Source organism: Athene noctua, chromosome Z (assembly GCF_965140245.1).
Source record: "Athene noctua chromosome Z, bAthNoc1.hap1.1, whole genome shotgun sequence".
In the NCBI taxonomy this organism is placed as follows: Eukaryota; Metazoa; Chordata; class Aves; order Strigiformes; family Strigidae; genus Athene; species Athene noctua.
In genome coordinates this window covers 77,467,158-77,487,189 of record NC_134077.1, presented here as the reverse complement: position 1 = coordinate 77,487,189, position 20,032 = coordinate 77,467,158, and the positions used below count along the sequence as shown (strand labels likewise).

The following is a 20,032-nucleotide window of genomic DNA, read 5'->3' as shown; positions in this document are numbered from 1 at the left end:
ACTGTGCAGGTCTTACACATGTGTGTCACTGAAACTCCTGGTAATTGTGAGTTGCTAGACTGCCCTGTTAGCATACTTCTCTGGTCATTTGCTAAAAGAAAGTCTCAGAAACTTAGATGGTTTGTTTTTCACTCCTATTAACATAGTATAAAGTGCACATGCATTTAGTTTACTAAGCGCTTGTCTGTTGGGAGCAGAACAGAACCATTTGTGGAAACTGATGATTTTTACAGCTTAAGCGCAGGAGAGCCTGGAACTCAGGGACTGCAAGTGAAATGCACTCCAGCGCAGCGTGTCAGCACAAAGATTGGATAATCACTCACAGCTGACTTTAGACCTATCAGCAGACTAAGCAGGTCTTCCAAACCTTGGGCCTGAATTCTGCTATCACAATAAAAGATGCAGTTAAGTTCAGTGGTTTCCCAGCCACGTTTGTTGCTACATCCACATGAAGATGGATGGGTGTGTTCAACAAACTGCCTCCCCCACTTGCTTGGTGAAAGCAATACCACTTCTTAGAAGTCAGCCTTTTGCTATGAACAGCAATGATACCTGTGAGTACTGCCAGCTGACGGAAGTTGCCCATTTTAAGGCAGAAAATAACATGACAAGTGTGTAACACTGAACTAACAGGTGTCCTGATTTGCAGAGTGAGTAGCCTGACAAGATTCTGTAGTGCTCTTGGAGGGCTTTGTGACACAGCTACTGCTGATACAATATAAGTGTAAAACTTTAGAATGGTCTATTCTTCGGTGTGTGTTGTGGGGTTTTTTTTCCTGTTTGACTACTACAGTGTGATATAATTTGGCTTAGTGTAGGAGGGAGGCTTGATTTACTGTCTGTGCAATGATATTCCACCTCTCCTCCTGACTACCACCCCTTGTGCCATATTTATCAGTAAATAGTTAGTAATCACCTACAGTATGGCTTTTAGGAATAATGTGTGGCTTTTACTCTGCTACTAATGGTGCCAGCACGGCTCCACTTGACCAAAAGCATGCACCAGGTGGGTGACACCTTCAGATGACCAGTCAAATTACTTGAATTGCTCCAATTGCTATAACATTAAATACAGTCCAAGGGCTCAAATCATGAAGTCCATCTGTTTTATGGCAGAACTATTTTTTAAATCAGGCTGATCTGTTTGGCTTTCACTGTGTTGCTCACTGGATCTGTCTCATTTTTATTTTATGTCGATTTTGAGGACTGTGAGGAGCAGTACGGAATAGAAGAGGGAAGCTGAATTCTGCTTTGCTATCGTACTGTGCAGCAGCAGGCAATCATCATCCCAGGGCCAGTGCCAATGACACAGCTGAGACAATGTCTCCAGTGTAGCAAGGGTGTGTGGTGTGTGGAATGCAACACTCCTCTGCTGCTTTGCTCCTTGGCTGACACACAAGGTGCCTTCTTCAGCTTTCATTGCTTGATGGAGGCAAGGCTAGGGAAATAGAGGGAGGCATGCAGCAAAGCTGCAGAGGGAAGAGTTGACTGCAGCTTCTTCCCCTGACATCATAGGTCTTTTCTAGCCCAGACAAGGAAACCAACAATGGCAGACTAAAGAGTCCTATCACCGCTGAAGGTTGCTAGCCCAACCCCATACTCAGAGCAGGATCGCTTTGAACAGGTTGCTCAGGGTTGCATCCAGTTAGGTTTTTTAGCATCTCTAAAGACAGAGATCCCCACAACCTCTCTGGGCAACCTGCTCCAGTGTTTGACCACCCTCACAGAGAAAAAGGTTTTCCTTAGGTTTAATAGGATTTTCCTGTACTTCAGTTTGTGTCCATTGCTTCTGTCATTGAATACCACTGAGAAAAGTCTTTCTTCTTCAGTCCCTTCATCAAATTTCTATACGCATGGACAACATCCCCCATGGGCCTTCTCCAGGCTAAACAGTCCCACCTCTTCCAGCCTCTCCTTGTGTAAGAGATGCTCCAGTCCTTTCACCATCCTCCTGGCTCTCTTCTGTGCTTGCTCCAGCCTGTACTGTCCCTTGCACTGGTGAGGCCAGGACTGGGACCCAGCACTCCAGGTGTCTCTCACCAGGGCTGAGCACAGAAGAAGGATCAGCCCTTGCCCTGCTGGTAACATTCCTCCTAATGCAGCCCAGGAGAGGCTTTGGCTTTGTTTGCCATGAGGGCAGATTGCCAAGCCACCTTCCAGCTGGGTGCCCCCCTGAATATACTGATGCCTGGGGCTGTTCCTCCCCAAGTGCAGGACTTTGCATTTCCCTTTATCAAACTTCATGAGGCTCCTGTTTGGCCTTTTTTTTCCAACGTACTGAGGGCCCTGTGAATGGTGGCATAGCCCCCTGGGGTACTGATATTTACATTACCCCAAGAACCCTCTGGCTACCCTTGCCATTGGGCTTCTTACCTCTCTGCCAAATTCCTCAGCTTCCCTCAGCAGCTGTTTACCAGTGACTACTTTAGTTCCAGCATCTCTAATCTCCAGCTCCTCCCCACCATCAGAGACACTCCAAGTCCAGCATCAACTCTTCTTCTCCTGGGTGCTGTCTCTACATAGCTGGCAGTCATTCTTAACCCCTATGCTCCTGCTTCCCTCAAGCTCCATAAATGACTCGTGTTCAGTATACAGTAGCCTTATATATAATAGTGTGTGTATATATATATATATGGTTCTACACGTTTTAGGAATCAGGCCAAGAGACAAAGAGAACAGTCCAATGAGCTCTAAGTTCATACGCTGGAAATAGTTTCTGACATCCATTTCCTTCTGTGGCAGCCAAATTTTAACCAAGTCTCTTCTTGTTGGGTTTTTAGGAGATGAAACTTTGCCCTGAACTGGCTGTGGTGCTACTTACATGTCTCTCCTGTCTTGAAGTGCCCCATCAGGAACCAGCTGAAGAACCTGATGAAACCAGTGAGTTACCCAAAATGAAGAACTGACAGGCAAGAACTAAGGAAGCCAGCTTAGCTAAAGAAAGGCTACTTGAATGGCTAGTCTGATCCCACTGGTGTCGGTGAGAGACTGGCCAGTTTTCATTAGCATGATGTTTGGTCTATTTTTCTTGGTGTCTCATGGGTTCCAGGTGGGCTGTGAGGAAGTTGGTGCATTGGCAGCGATGGATCTCACTCACCTCTAAAGTACTGTGAGCCTGCCAGGAAAGTCTACCCCGTGATATGAAAACCACATGCATTTTTCTTGCAGAAGACTTAGATCCCAAACAACCTCACTACACTTCTGCAAAGTTATGTTTCTTTCATTCATATTTGGATTCCATTGCTTCATCCACTAGGACTGATTTGGAAAGTAATCTTTTCTTTTCTTTTAATGACAACAGTTAGTGTTGGTCTCTCTTCCCTTACAGTTGAACCACCATTTAATAACAGGACTGGAAGAGCCTAAGATACCATTAAAAAAAAAATTAACATACCAAACAGTGCTGATGCATGGAGGTAGAAAAAGAATCAACCACTTATTCTTAGAAAGATGCATTCCCCTTAAAAGTTACCAAAATAAAAAAATTTATTCTGTGGAGAAGAGCAGTGAGTGTACATATGCACACACTGATACTTCCACATCCATGTCCCCACCCAAACATATATATACATATGCGCACATGCACATACACACACACAGAGGTATTAGACTGGACAAGTAATTTATTTTTTTCCCTGGTAGAATATTATTATAACTCTTTATTATATTATATCTATCTTTAAAACAGGAAAACTTATCAAAACAGAAAAGAAACAACTACTTTAATAGCTGTAACTTATTTGGCCAGACCTTGAAAAAAACTGCCCCTCTATTTAGCACGAAATACATAAAAAATTAAGTTTGATCATTTTAGATTTAAATGTATACCACTACCAAATTCTTATTCCTGATTTAGCTTGCTTTGCCCTTGGAACAGTCTCCATAATTATTAGAAATGGCTTTAATTTCTTCCAATATATAGGAAAAAAATGTCTAAACACTGACCACTTGTCTATACTGGGTCCCCCAGTGTTATCCCCTTTCTAAAGCACTTAAAGCATGTTATACAATAGCCAGCATTTTATACATAGTGCATACTGTTTTGCAGTGCTTGCAGGTACCTCCTGCTTTCTTGCTTCTGCTGTTCTGAAGACATAATGCAAAACTAACCCTTGGTGGCCTCTCCTGAGAGGGCACAGAGAGAGGTGAGAAAGCTACTTTTTGTAACAATATTGTCCTTAGGGAAGCAAAAGGATCAAAAGGCAGAAGGCCAGCTCTGATCTCTTGGAAAATCTGGGAAACCTGAAGAACATGCAGAAAAGGTAAAAAGCTAAAGGAAGGAATGGCTTTTTGTGAGAGGGCTCTAGAATGTGTAATTTATTCAACTAGAACTACAAAGGTGCTAAAAGACCTTTTTAGTCTATTGTTAAAAGAAAATTGGTAATAGTGGTTCATATCGTTCTCTGTGTCCTTTCCACAGAACACCAGGAATTTTTCTGCACTTGATCACTGGGTCAGTGTTTACCCCTTAGGTTTCTGCATGTCTTGAATAGTTGTCAGTAGGTCCCCACAGAGTTATACGTTAATAGTTCTCCTCCTTCCCTGCCTTGTTCTTAATGAATCCACTGGTTGGGAGAATCAAACACCTTGTCTGGTACAAATTCTGCTGCTTAGAGATTGAGTTCATGGAAAAAACTCAAGTTTTTATAAGCACCCAACTGCTCTCAAATCTGAGGAAAATCATCAATTTCACTGCTGTGTATCAGTAAAAAAACTCTTTAACAGACTATGGGACTCCATCCTTCATAAAACCTAAGGAAGGTTACGTTATGATTTGTTTCATGTTACATTTATCACTATAGTGACACTAATCTAGTTCACACAAAGTAGAAGTTCATTACAAAATCCCTTATTGCAGAGACAATCAATGAAATCTATTACATCTTTAATCACTGAAGTCAATTTTGGTATCACAGGATCACATCTGAAATAAAGCTGACTGTGGTCTCAGTCAGCTAAAGTGATCCCTCTTACAGTGCCTTAAAGCTTAACACTAACAGCATCTCTTAAGCACCAGACTAAAAAAAACCTGTTTTTTCGGCAAGGAAAACAAAACCTGATTGAAACACTAGATAGATTGTTAAAAAATCCAAACCAACAAACCTAAACAACAATCCCTTCCCCCTGCAAATCCCAGAACCACATGAAATGCTGGAATGATTAGGAACATACATAATCGGTAAGACCAGGTAGAAAGTTTTTCTCAGTAGGTGAAATGGGTGCCTCTGCATACAATCATGTTTAAACTCAGTTCTCGTTACATATCCTGAGGAATCACATAAATCAGGATATGCAATTAACAATGGAAACACAATTCTGTCCAGATGTGGCCTTGAGTAAATTACTCATGAAGCTGTAATCTTTGAGCATGAGATCCAAGAGGATGCTGCCCCTCTCTCCTCTATGGGAAGAGGTAATATGATATTTCTGTAAGCGATGCCATGTTCCAGACACTGTCCTCATAAGGACAGGCACGGGAAAATGATAAATGGCTCATGGCATGAGATGGCCAAGCTGTGGCCGAATCTCTGCAGTGGAAGCAAGAGTACCTGTTGGGAGATATTCAGCTGAAGGCCAAGCCCTGCCATTTGCAGGAAGCTTATTTCATCACCTAGCAAACTCCATGTTCTTCCCAGCAGAGTAAGCAACCAAAACAAATAAATTTTCCACTTCTTTGTGGCTGGTTCAGCTCCTGGGTTGTAACGGGCTTTTCCCATTGCAGGAATTTTCACCAGGTTAAACACAAACCCTCTAGGGTTCAGCTCTGCATTTCCCTCCTTTGCTTCATACAGTGTGCTGTATTAGAAAAGGAAACATGAGATTTTATGAAAAACAGTTTTAGAAAAAGGAAAATATTCCCAACAGGTAAGTTTTACATTCACAAAATTAATGAATTTACAAAATTAATGCATTCACAAAAAGATTATTCAGAAATAATTCAGAGTAACTGGGAACAAATTCTGCTTCCTCTTCAGACTGACCTACAGTGAATAGACTCAAAACAACATATGGTAAGTAGCATAATAAAATGAAGAATAAATTATTTTATGCATAAAATACCATGTTTTTCAATTTATGTAGTGACTACAATCTTTATGCACAGAATTCCACACATTTGCATCTTCATGCAAAGCATCTACAGCACTGCACTACTGCCCAGTCATAAGAACACCAGATGGCAACTGACCACAGTGAAATTCAAGAGCACTGTATTGGCTACAGCTCTGTCTCCAACAGTACAACAGCCCAGGCACTTCAGAGGAGTACAAGAAACCATTTCATATGCAACTGATTTTGTAATACCAGGCACTTGTCATCCACATGTACCATGTACCTTCTGTCATAGATGTAACATTTCTCATCTTCTTTAAAATGAGGCAACTAAGCTCAGCAGTAGCTGTGGCAATGAATTCCACAAGCTAGTTATAACCTGCAAGAGTTCCAGCAGGCCAGAAATTATCTGTGTGCGCATTCCAATCCCCAAAGAATTTACCTGATTGCAAAGACCACCGAAGGAGGTAGGAACACTTCAGTCCATCCCCTTGAAATCAAAGGATAATGCTGCTTGCATAATTCTAAAGACGCAGGAAAGCCTCCACCATAGCTACACTCAATGTTCACAGACAAAACCCTTTGTCCCAGCAAGGACTGATCACTAACATTTGCAAGCCCTATTTTAAGCAAGCAGGCAAGCAAATCAGAATGTACCACAATATGAGCTAGAAAGGGTTTGCTGTTATTCTTTAGTGTCTGCTACTCCTCTGTTTTAAATGTTCCAGTCACTGGATGTTACGAGATTTGCTTCTGATACCTTGAGGAGAGGCAGCTACAGGGTTCAGCACTTACTGAGGAAGGCGTAATCTTTCACAACCACACAAGTGTGCAAAATTCATCAGAAGGCACAGAATATATAGGTGTGTTCCACTTGATTCCCATTTATTCAGCTGTATCTCTCTTGTGATCTCTATGTTAAGTATTGCTTTATCTTTTTTTCTTTTTTTTTTTTTTTTTTTTTTTTAAGAAAGCCTCTTAAAAGGTCATATTTGGCATAGAAGACTCAATTTACTGCAATTGATTCTTCCAGGCTACCCATATATATGGGTTAGTTAATATATATGGACTGAGTACTGGAAAAAAATTTTGTGTTAGTCCAGTGCAGAAAGCAAACCACACTGCTGGACACTGTTTAGATGCAATAGAGGCCTTCACTCTAACCTTTATACTACTAATTTTTACTGTATCTCCCTCCCAGTTACTAAAATTAAATTTCTTTTTCCCTGAAAAGATGAAACTTTAAGGTGAATGAGAGGGATCCTTTTTGGAGGAGACGGGAGGATATCAAATTATATGACAGATTGGTGTACTTCATAGGGTACTTCAGGAAAATGCTGACTATAGCTGCTTTTTATGTAAAGTAGAGATACTAAGCAGATTTGCTGTCAGTCACAAATTGGTGTCTGGTACGAATTCAAAGAAAAGACTTCAACACTTCAGAGCCATATCTGTATTCCTGCTCATGTAATTGAGATCAGAAACTGTCCCCTTGTCACCCAATTATGAGTCACAGTCAAGCACAACTGCCTGATCAGCTGAAGGACAGGTCTGTGCTTGATGGCATTTGGGAATTATGGACAAGCCTTCGGTGGCCTGGTGAGGGGTGGGGGGCATTAAAGGCTAAAAGTCTTCTGTGATTCCAGATCGTCTTAATATTCTGCTGCACTTAGGAAACAAAGCACATACCAAGAAACAAAAGAAAAAGAAAACAACATTTCAGCTAACAATACAGTTTTGTTTCAAAACAAAAATCTGGAGGTCAGCCCAGGGACCTGAATTTCAGTAAAGCTTTAGCAGCAGGAGCACAGTCTCTCATTCATGGCTGAAACAGTTTTTATCCCTAACGAAGGAGCTAGAACTAAGATGAAATTGATTCTTCTTTCCATAATCCATGTTGCTCAGACAAGATTCCTAGCAGCATATTCAGGGTTAACAACACTGATGGTGGTGGGAAGAATTTGTGAAAGTAACTGTGGTTCCCAACTTTCCTGCTTTCATGGATTAACAAGCAGGCTCAGCCCATGAGGGCTGTCACATTCTTGAACTCTGCAGTAAGAAGGAAATTGGACTTTGCTTTTCTTCAGTGGGTAGCTTTTTAGTGACACATCCTGGTTGTCATCTCTTTCTGCAAAACAAGAAAGAGAGATTAAAAAGCAAATGGCATTTGCTGCAAAGTGTGCACATACCTCTTCCCAGTTAACATTTCTGCATCTCTGCAAATTTATGTGGTTTTATATGCCACCATGGTTCTGCTTCTCTCCATCACTTTCAAGGCCAATGAACCTAACTGTCAAATAGCATGCAGCATTTTGTCATTTTTTTGACAGCTTTAATACCCTACTAATTCTCGAGCCATGTCAGGTAAATGATGCTGCATCCCAGAAAAAAGAAATAAATCACCTGCAAAAGCAAGAAACCTTTTAATTTAATGTAAGAAATAGGATTCCAATCATTGTCATTGAACCTGCAGCCAACAGGAAACATGGAGATACATTCTTTGCCTTGTTATTTCTGCCCACACATGGACACAAAGGGCAGGTGGACACAAATCTTTAAGACTTGACCAGAGCTGTGGTATTTGTCTCTAGGATAGGGTCTTGGAGCATTCACAGAATGAAGAAACGGAGTTTGGGATCCATATATGCGGGAGCTATGGACACGCACACGACGAGTATGATCAAGCAATGCCCATTTATTGAAGGTAAGCAAGCCCTTTTATAGGTTTCTCCTGTGCGCGCGAACGGTACGTGGTGCAATCCTTATGACTGGACAGTTAGCTTTGTCCACGCGCTTCAAGCCTTCTCCAGATTGGATAATAAGCGCCACACTCAAATGTCTTTCTCCGCCCAACCCATCTCCTGGAGTTGGTTGCTGAGTTCTTTGTTCTATGTCCTTGCCGAGCGTGCACATGTGTAGGATTGCTCACATGTCCATTATCTCCCAACACATATAGGATTTTATTTCATCTGATTTACAGGCACTCTGATACAAACTCTCTGGTAACTGGCTGATCCGTTCTCTTCATCCACTCTCCATATTTGTCAGCAGATTTTCTGGATAGATATATCAGACCGTCTGTCCACCAGCCATCTACATACACAGCATAAATGTGTGCCAAGGCCGAAGGGCTGCCACATCTAAAGGTCACCATACCCTTTAGGGCATCTTTCATAGTGTCTCCCGACCGTATACCATTTCACTTGAAAAATCTATTTAGGTTTGCCAAGCTTTCAGAAGATCTGAAAATCTTAGCTTGCTTACATAATTTGTTATAAGATCATTAATACCTAATGTAATGGTATCATTAATACCTAATGTACCTAATACCTAATGGCTTCCTGACAGTCTTGTAACTGTATCTTACTCTGTGCCTAACAGATCATTGCTCCACCTAGAATCTTATGCAGAAGTTTCACTGACCTGGCCTGACATCGTTTCCAAAGGTGGTTTCCCCAGCCCAGGATGCCAGGTGCTGCCCTGCCTGCTCCCCAGCGGTCGGCAGTTCCAGCTGCCTCGGCAGGGTACTGCCAGGCTTGTGGTGCCAGGCTCTTTGCTACGGGCCAAGGAGACACACACCTTGTGGAGACTGCTCAGCACCTTCTTCAGCAAAATCTGCTGCAAGTGGAAAGGAGCTAAAACATGTTGTTGCCAAAGTCTTGTGTTTTCTTCAGGGGTTTTACATTATGCTTTTATAATGTCTCTCGAGGCAGCATTTTGCAGACCCCTAAATATACACATACTCAGTGTCTCCATGTCCACACTGTACTACCAATAACTACAGCTGATAGGTCTGTGAGGTGGAACATCATCAATTCTTTCTGCAGCTGCTGCTGAACAGCTGTTTGTAGTCAGACAGTAGCATCTTATTCTGTTAGAAAAGCAGTAAAGAGGGGAATGTGGACAGTATCAAAGTCATTGTAATCTTGGCCACCTTCCTTCAGAAGCAGTGGGAGGAAAACTGCCTCCTGATAGAATAATAAAACATCCTAAGCAACACATTCAGCACGCAAAATGTGTCTCCATTTTTACGTCAAAGAAACGAACAGCGTCAGAAGCAAGAGTTTAGACTTGGATAAGTGTGTTCAGGCAAAGTAAAGAGTAGGAGTCTAGGTAATCTATGCAAGAGATGTAAACTACGAGGCTTTAAACCAGTTTGCCACGAGTTTCAGCTACGTGCAGCTGTATGCGTTTCACTGCTCAAGAGTCATGCAGCATGAACTGACTATGCCATTCCTAACTTTTCTGTAGAGGCAGACTTTTTTTTAATAGTAATAAAAATTCTTCCCAAGTCTCTACCTCCCTTAACTTCTGGATTTTTGTTTGGTTATACAGTTATATTCACAGTCCTTTACATCCACTGTTCCCCCTAAATCCTCTTCTCCCCACTCTGTCAGGAGAGTGTTGCTGAAAACAGCTCTGCAGCTTTCTCCCTGCTTCTACTTAACAGGCCTTCTGTTCCAACATCTGCTTGGCTTTCGTTTTGGAAATGCTCATCAAAGATGTAAAGTCAGAAAAATGATAAAACTTACAAAACACCATAATTTTGATGCACAGAGACTTTTCCTGTATTGACCTATATTGCTAGCAGTAAATGAAGGACACAGAAGTACAGGTATACGGTCACAGTGCACTCCTGTATGTACGTGTCTAAGCCTTTACTGATTTCCACCAATGACAATGAACTAGATGTGTTTTTTTAAAAAAATGAAAACCAACATGATCTTTGTAACATTGATTTAGTACATCATTTGTGAGACTGACCTAGTTGTTTTTTTCTTAGATTAATTTACAATAGAGAAGAAAAACAAATAGGAAACAGTTTCTCAAAGAGATTGATATAATTCTGAAGATAGCGAAGAAAAAGTTAGCTTCACTCAAAATGCTGGAGAGAATGAGAGGAAGGGTCATATCACAGCATCCGACCTCGGCCAGACAGCAGCACAACGCATGCTGTGTGCTGCAGAGCTTACTGCTGAGCTTTTCACAGAGCAAACCACTCCTACTTGCCAAACGCTCTCTCAGAGATACTCACCTTTAAAAACTAATTACCTGCTCTTCACAGAGCCTGCTGAAAAATCTCCCACTGGTTCTGATAGGCATCAGGGGATTTAGCACACAGTCCCACTCCACTTAGATCAGCAGAGAAGTTCCCCCCCAAAACCTTATCAGAGATCTGGCTACCTAGTTACTGTGGTGGTGCCCAGCCATTATGCGAGCACTGCCTTTAACACACTCAGAGCTGAGTCTACTTCAGGGTTTCCTGAGTCTTCCTTGTTTTGTGCTTCTCTGAAACTCTACCATTCATTTTAATTCCGGAAAGGTGTAGAGGTATGTTCTTGACTAATAATTATCAGTTAAAAGCACGTAAGGGTACTTCCCAAACACGGGAAATGACAATTAGCTGTTGACTGACTCTTCTGAGAAGGCAGGAAGACTGGAAATGCTGACTCTTGGGCTTAAGGTACTGCGACACTCAGCCCTAGCTGGATATTAAACGAAATATAAAGGTTAGACAGACAAATTAGAACATCAGACACAGAGACACAGACAGGCACACACAAACGTTTTTAAATATACTTAAAACTTCTGTTTTAAAGTCTGTGCTGACTAAACACCCAAAACATCTTTAACAGAAACTCTCCATACCAGAACTTTTGATACCAGATGTGCTTCCTCTTGTAAACAAATTACAAGAAATTCCAGAGCATTATCCTGTATCACTGCATTCAGACTTGTTCCTGCTCTCAATTTTGGATTACACAATTAAATAAAAAAATGAAAGTAGAAATAAATGCTGATTTTCAATGCCAAAATGCAATGCAGAAAATAAAATCTGTGTGTTGAATATTCCTACAGACCAACCACTGAGGAGAACTTAACACAGAACTAACTTCTAAGCAACTTAAAGAGAAACAATTGCTATTCTTTTTCAAGTCCTTAAAGTACTTTCTTACTTGCTGGAGTTAATGCTAACAAGCCACTTTATAAGCACCAGAAATCTGTCTGTTTCATTAATATTTGTGATTTCACAGAAAGATGCATTCCTCAATATTTTTTAGGGAATACCAACATGATTTCCCAAAAGAAGGGAAAAAAGCAACAGTCTTAAAAGTGTAATCAATCTTTATATCTGATGGTTGTCTGGTCCTCTCCCCTCCCTACTGCTCCAACATGCATGTCAGATACATTTAGCACATAAATCTATACCTATTTTAATTTCTGCTCCTCAGTTTGCCTTTAAATGAAGCAGGAAAAGAATGGAAAATATCTGTCATCTTAGCGCACGCATAAGTAGCTGCAGAAATCTCTTTTTAATGGGACAAACCTACCTATGGGGAGGTGCTGATCAAATCTGAATGGGTTACAAGATTGATTTCCCCAGTAAAAATTCGTTCTTCTGAGAAAATGGTGTTTCAATGCTTGCATGAGTCAAATATGGAGTTGGCAAAACATAAGGCATTAAATCACCAGACATCACCTCTGTACCAGTATTTAATGGAAGCAAGAGGTCTGCAGTCTTTCTTGTGCAAAAGCTGATGGGAAAGTGGGTGAGGTGACATGAGTAAATAGCATAAATAATAGTATTCTATAAAAACACGAGAAAAAATAATGAATGCAGTATTCACCTTCACTAAAATCAGGGCTGCTTTAAAGATCTGAATCCTCGTTCAGTGACTGTGTTCCACCCTCACTTCCAGATCCCCAAACTGCAGCCAAGGGCGCTTGCCATTCCCCCTCTTGAGCTCCTCCAACTGCCAGCTGTCAGTTACAAGGATGATGTGACAATAGCTTGGTTCAGCCAACTGTTTTAAAGATTGTGAGGAGTGTGTGGATACAACTAAGCAGAGAAGTGGTTAGAGGAAACTTAATACTTCCTAACAGGCAGGGACACTCGGCCCAAAGGTACCCTTGGAAGACCTGACCAGGTAGCTGACAGCAAGGAGATACCAGCCGTGGACACCATGCCCAATTCACTTGTCTGAACATACCAATTTAAGAGGAAACAACATTCCACATGTAGTCTGTCATGTACTTATGTCCCCAAACACTACAATCCCCCCAGAATTAAGGCCCAGCCTTAACCCTATCCTTATGATTAAGGAACCTTATATCTGTGTAACCCTCCTGTGAACAAATACACAGTGTTGGGCGGGAAAGCAATACACAAACAACCTGTCTGATATGTGGTTCATGATTAGAAGGCTCTGCTGGAGCAGTCCCTGGGACATACCTTTCTCCTCTACTCTCACAGACAGAAAATCAAGCCACACCCAAGGGAAATCCCATATATATGCAGAGGGGCTCAGTGATGTACCTGTGGAGCCAGTTCACAGTCATCTTGTTCAAATCAGAACCACAGAATAAGTAGATAAAGAAGCAAAAGGTCTGAAAGACGGTTTTACATACTGTTCTTCAAAGCATAAATGGCTATGTCTTCTGTGACTTTTTTTGTTGTTCTTTCCACAAAGATTTCAACAATTGACAAATTAATTGCCATGCAGACAAAGCTCTTTGTATTGTGGTCACAAAAGAGGCTGTTTACTATGGAACAGCACAGACCATGCGATCTAAGATCCTGCGCTGCACAACTAATCTTCATTCAGATAGCTAATTGACCAGGATAGAAAGGCTGAAGCCAGCTTTATAACATTTAAGTCATTTGCAAAACTTGCTTTTTTTTCTGGCATTTTCATTTAGAGACATGCCTTGAACCTTCATTTGGAAATTTTTTTCTCCAAAGTTACTAAAAAAAAATTTCCTCTACTTCTTTAGTTGCCCCCGTCTCTGTATACTGACAGAAAAAAACCCCTGGTAATTGCTATCCAATGGGTATATTGATCATCTGGGTATTTCCTATGTTAGGTTTCAGGATGTCTTCCACTTGAATGAGTCTCAATTACCATGATGCACAGGGCTACCTCAATCTCTCCTACAATCTGTTTGGCTTCAGGGTCGTTATTTTGAAACTAAGGGTGGCCTGATGATAATCCTAGTTGATTACTCCTGAATCTGTATGGTGATGTTTGCAGGACACAAATAATACTCCTGCCTGCAAATTTAGTCCCTTATCACTGATGACAAAGGCATATTAGCAACTGACTGCAAGAGGGAATAGTATCAGGAAATTACACTGCAAAATGCACCTCTCAGTAGGGTTAGATCCAGATAGATACACACAACATGCATTTGAACGACTGACTTGCTTAAAGGCATCATATTCTAAGGAGGTACTTTCACCTTCTGCATGTTTTTGTCTTCTGTAACAGTAAAATGAAAGTCCTTCTGTGGTTGGTTTTAGTGTCTCTTACCCTATTTAGTGGACTTTAACTGTGCTGCTTTTGACATTCAGGTCATGCAGAGTGAATAAGCAAACAGTACCATTATCTCTAGTATAAAATTATGCAGAAAATTTATCAGGAGATACATCAGTTCTCTACTATGAACAACAGGGTTTTTTGCATATAGTAGGTATTTTACGTAAATAATTTTATACACTAAAAGATCCATTTAATTGGGAAAATAAATACATTTTCCTTTTTTTTTTTTTTTTTACAAAACTGTCAAGTTCATGTGGCACTAGATTTTTTCTTTTGGCAGTTAAAAAAATTGGACTTGCTCTTTTTCAGTTGTCTGATTTGTGTGGGTTTAGAAAGAGTAATAACAGCCCAATTCAACACTCAATAAAACTAAGAGTCCCTCAACAAGTACTGTTCAAATTATAAAAATACGTATTTTTAGTTAGGTAGAACAGCTTTCATGAAACATATCCTTAATAATGTCTTCACAATTGCCTTCTGATGCTAGTTAAACTACTGAATTAAGCCATCAAGTGTTACAGAAAGGAAATTACTGGTATTTTTTGAGTAGTTATCCAAAATTTCAAGTTGTTTTGAGTTCTAGGAAATTTCAAGTTTTGCTGCTGTTGGTTTCTTTTTACAGTCTTTTATTTGTGAAAATTGACAGCACACAATCAGTAGATTGCCTCCTTGTTTCAGTCTAGTAAGGGTAGCTGATCTACGTTATTCAGATAAGCATGGGATACATGTAAACCGAGAAGATGATATTTTGTCAAAGAGGATGAACAGCAGTAGTTCTCTCCATAGTAATAAAACCAGTCAAGATGCTTATGCAGATAGGACAAAAGCATTTCCAAAAGCACTACAGGAACCATGGTGGAGGAGTTCCCATCACACTCTTCTCAATGCTGGTGAAAAAGCTTTTTCCAGTCTCTGCTTGCTGTTCATGTGCCTTCCACACAGAGCACTGAGAATCAGCAAGGATCGCTTTTGCTAATCAGTATAAGAACTAGTGTAAATGGATCCATATAAATTATAGAGGGAAAAGCCTAGTTGATTAAACTGTTAACAGTTTTGTCACTTTCTGATTCTACCCACAGTGCATTCTCCAGGCATGAACTGCAACTCTGACTCACATCGGCTACAAGATACTAGAACAAGCAGAGTAAGGTATCACATTGTGATTATTAAGGAGTCATTTTGGCTCTGACTCAGCTTAGAATTTAAACACAGGAGCAAGTCAATGTGCAGGAAACTCACATGTGGGCAGAGTAGAGGAAACACTTATGTATCCATCATAAAGAAACCAGTTTCAAATTCCTTTTTTGTATCACAGCTGATGTGGAAGGTACCTGTCATTTTTTGTAGTTTTGCAACCACAATGGCCTTTTTCTATTCTATTTTTTTTCTTGTTGCTGTAACCAAGCCAGATACCCCCCACACAAATTGTGCTAGCAGAGAGCAACAACCTACTGACTAGGCAAGATTCACATTAACTCATCAGAAGATCAAATTGAATTAAACAATTATGGAAAATAATTTTTGTGGCATGTCTTTTGTATTATAGAAATCTCATAGGAGTTCATTGTAAAAAAGAAGAAAAAAGAAAAGTGGAAAAGTATGAGATGGATGCTATTTTGCAATTTCTGCTCTTCTAATGTTTTGCAAAACTGAAGACATTTAGAGGAATAAGCTTCTTCAAAAATTTTCCGTTCTCACTTTATTCTGGACTGTTAACTATAACTCTTTATCTTAATAATCTCTTTGAAGTACAAATATGGTATGGTTTATTGTAAACTGATGTGGATTAATCTGGAGAGGCCCTTTTTATTCAACAGACTATAATTTACATTCATTAGCTAAACTTTAAAACAGGACTCATGTGATGTACTCCACACCAACAACAGACACCTGTACTTAAGTACATGCAAAAGAGAGAGATAATTGTGTCAAAGCACAAGACAGCAGAGCGGTTAATCCAGAGCACCAAATGGAACCACTCCAAAAGCTCTGATGAGTTGATGACACACAGGAAATTGTCAGTAGGGAAGTCCTCCTGTCCTCTTGTTCTCCGCAGTGTGTGCTTGCATTCAGTGCAAGCAAAGAAGCTGATGTTATAAAAATAGTAATTAAAAACATGCATGCCAAAAATTATTTACTCAGAAACTCTGGCACCACAGTGCATCTTATGACTCTGCTTTCTTTGTGCATCAAAGTTCAGAATCCTGTCTTTTCAGCAGTGTTAAGTCCTAGAGATCTCATTTCCCTCTAATTTATTGCAGGAAATGAAGGAGATGACAAAGATGGCATTTTTTTAGCTACTACTGGTTTCTTGTTGAGAAATTCTCATCAGTTGTACAATATAAAAGGAATCCTGTTGGAAATTATCACCATATCTTCTTGAAGTGGAAAAACTGGGGGCAGGGAATACTTGGTTTATTTTTTTTTCCCCTTTTATTAAGGAGAGAAAAATATTGTTGGTTAGTTGACAGCAGTGATAAGCCTTGCCTGAATGGGGACACTTCTACTGAAACAAATAACCAGGGTGGAAAAAAAGAAGGAAAATTATACCTACTTTAAAGTTGGCTGAATAAGTATTTATCTAATTTTGGATAATACCTGATCAAGTACTAGGTCACTACCACTTTGTGATGAGTAACAAAATTTAAAGCAACTACAAGCAACAACCTTGTAGGAAAATTAAATTATTAGATAAATTCATACTGTGAATTGTACTTGTGTGATAGATGCATTTGACCCCTTACCAAATTAGCAGTAGTTTGGTACAGACTCCAAAGAGGCAAAGGCCTGAGCCATAGGAGGGCCAAGAACTCCTCTAGGAAACCACAAAGGAGCCGAGTGACACAGCAAGCATCAATGCATATGAGCTTGGAAGACCCATCATGCCATTATCCCATGAATAGCGGGTGGCTTTTCCAAGACTCATTTACGAATTAACAAAGTAAGTTGTGGGTACAAGGAGTCTCGCACATACCTTTCCCATCACATGTGATTTGACTACAAGGCAACTGCTTTATTCCATAAATACAACTGCCTAAGTGAGTCTTCTCTGAGCTCTCCTGGCTAGGCAGCATGGTGGCGATGTCCCCTTGAGCTGGGATGCCTCTCAGGGTTGCTCCTTGAGGCAGAGAGACCTTTTATCAAAGACAGATCTTTGGATGGGCCCAATCTGAGTTCTTCCAGAACTGCAACTGGACTGCACACTTGGTGACATTCCCCTTGAGCAGGGACACCTCTCAAGGTTTGAGATTTCTTACCTGAGACTGAGACATCCTTCCCTGCCCAAGGCGGAGAGACCCCTTACTCACAACCGATCCTTGGTAAGATACTAATGAAACTTTACTAATCCATGTAGCTATTCAATAGTAAATGTTAGAAACTTTGTACAGATAATTACACTAGACATAAACTGTGGTCCAAATCTGAGACTAAGACTGGATCTGGCTGCACCTAGGCTCCATAGGAGTTTAGAAAACAAGGGGGTCCACTCTGAACCTCGGGATTCAGTGGGAGGGTCTCCCTTACCCTTTGCATCTCCAGTCTCTGTGTGAATCATTCTAATTCAATTTTCCTTTGTATGTTTCTTCCATGAAGTAATTAATAAGGTGAATCTTGCCATCAAACTTACTGAACCTCGGTAAACTACTATTAAACTTTGTTAAATTCCATCAAGCTTATTGAACTAACTCAATAAAACATATTGCTGCCTCTCTCTTTTGAGTGTGGGGCATTCTACTTATCCAAGACAAACTGGTGTAGTCATCAGACTCCTATATCAGGATTTGCAACAACTTGCAAACACACAAGTATCTGAATTTTGAACAGTTTTAGAATACCTGCATGCCTACATTACATGTCTAAAGAGAGGCACTGAATGCACACACACACATAGGTAAACAACCTCTGACTCAGTTATCTGTTTGTACATGCATATTGGGTATTAGTTCTACATTTACTGGCACATGCAACTGTTGGGAAAAGTTTTCTACAAGGCACTTGGTAAATATTCATCAAGTGAATTTTATATTAAGAGAGGCTGGTCGTCATTTCCATGTCGTAGAGGGCATGGTGTCCAATTTTGTGAGAGGAGAGACAAACGCACATCAGAAGGGATGGGAAAGCTAGGTGCCAATGTCTCCAGAAGGAGCTATTAGGGTTGGGGTTGCCTGTTCTTATTATAGTGGCAGGGGGTTGCCAGGTCTCTCTCAGAATGCCCTAAGGCATGAGGAAAGCAAAAAGATAAGTTTTTCATACAGAAGCTTCACTGGTAGATTTTTGGGTGAAAAACTGTTAATGGCAGATTAATTAGGGAATGATCAGTTATCCTTCTGGAGCATTAGCAGCATCTATGACTCTAAACAAGATTAAACCTTACATGTTCACTAACTAAAGGGGTGAACCTTTTAGCCATCCGAAAAGCACGTAGAACACACTGGGAAGTCTATAACAATAAAAAGACAGAGATATCTTTAAAACTCTGTGTTAATATTATTGTTGTCTTGCTTTTTGTAAGTGCCATAATACAGGGCACTTCAGAGGGATCTGAAGAGCTGTACATTCATGGCAATGAGCAGCAATATAAAAATAGAATTGGGTAGCTATAATAGACAGTGATAACAAGAACACAGTGACTTTAATGAAATTAGTTCTCCTCCACTTTTGAGCTCAAACTGTTCTCTCCTGACTGGCAGAAAATTTATATTTCCCAGTCTATTGATTTATGGGTACCATCACTGCTTTCATGAAGATTGTAAATGGACATATGGAGAAGAAGGATTGGAAAAGCACAAATTCTCATTTTCATCATAAAATAAAAATTTAACTCAGCAGATAAAACAATAATTTGGATAAAAACCCAAGTGAATTAAGGAAGCTATACTTTTATTTTAAAATATATGCTTGAAAAATTTGTCTGTAGAAAGAAGTCTCATTGAATTATCTTGTTTCACTGAGACATGCTTCATCTGAGTGCATCCTTGTTAAAATGCTGATACTTTGCCATGTATTTTAAGCCTGCTAGTATGGCTTTTTCCACTGAGAGTGCTGGATGGGGCTAGTGCCAGATGGGCTATGTTTATGGTATTTCTACTATGTCTATGGCATTTCTGGCAAAGAATTGTCTGATTAGTACTTTTTGTGGTATAGGCAAAGATGGAACAAAGCTGCTAATTATTTCGTGAAAAGATGTACTGTTTGTAGGAAATCGGGTGTGTAACAGCAGCTACTTGGGCCTCATGCACAGCAGTGACAGAACTGGAGGACTGACTTTTATGCCTTGTTGTAGCCCTGGCAAAGTGTGGTGGTTTAAGCCCTACCGGGACCAGAGACCATGTTGCCATTGTCCCTCCCCCACCCTCAGCCGGTCGGGCTGGAAGTGAGGCACAAACCCCGGGTTAAAATAAGAAGAAATTTAATACAACAGTGTGATAAACAATCTGAACAACAACAATGGCAATGATGACAACAATAACAGTGAACAAGACAAAATATACACAGAGAAATACTGCAATGGTTACGGAACAAGCCCGCCGTGAGCTCCCCGCCACCAAAGCCACCAAGGAAAAAGTTCCCGAGCATCGACCTGACATCAGCATGGTATGAATAACCCGTCTGGAGATTCCTTCCCCCTTCTCTGCTGGGGAAACAACTCTATCCTAGCT

The 20,032-nt window shown here is 40.5% G+C and overlaps 1 protein-coding gene across 1 annotated transcript in view; it reads right to left on the bottom strand.

The window, feature by feature from the left end:
• Window positions 1-3,583: 3,583 nt before the first annotated feature.
• The window catches only part of MOB3B (MOB kinase activator 3B), a 103,663-nt gene continuing 87,214 nt past the window's right edge, over window positions 3,584-20,032 (bottom strand). The window contains exon 6 of the mRNA XM_074931589.1: window positions 3,584-8,179. Within this exon, the coding sequence (XP_074787690.1) occupies window positions 8,150-8,179 (30 nt within the window). The 3' untranslated portion in view covers window positions 3,584-8,149. The remainder of the gene's footprint in view (window positions 8,180-20,032) is intronic.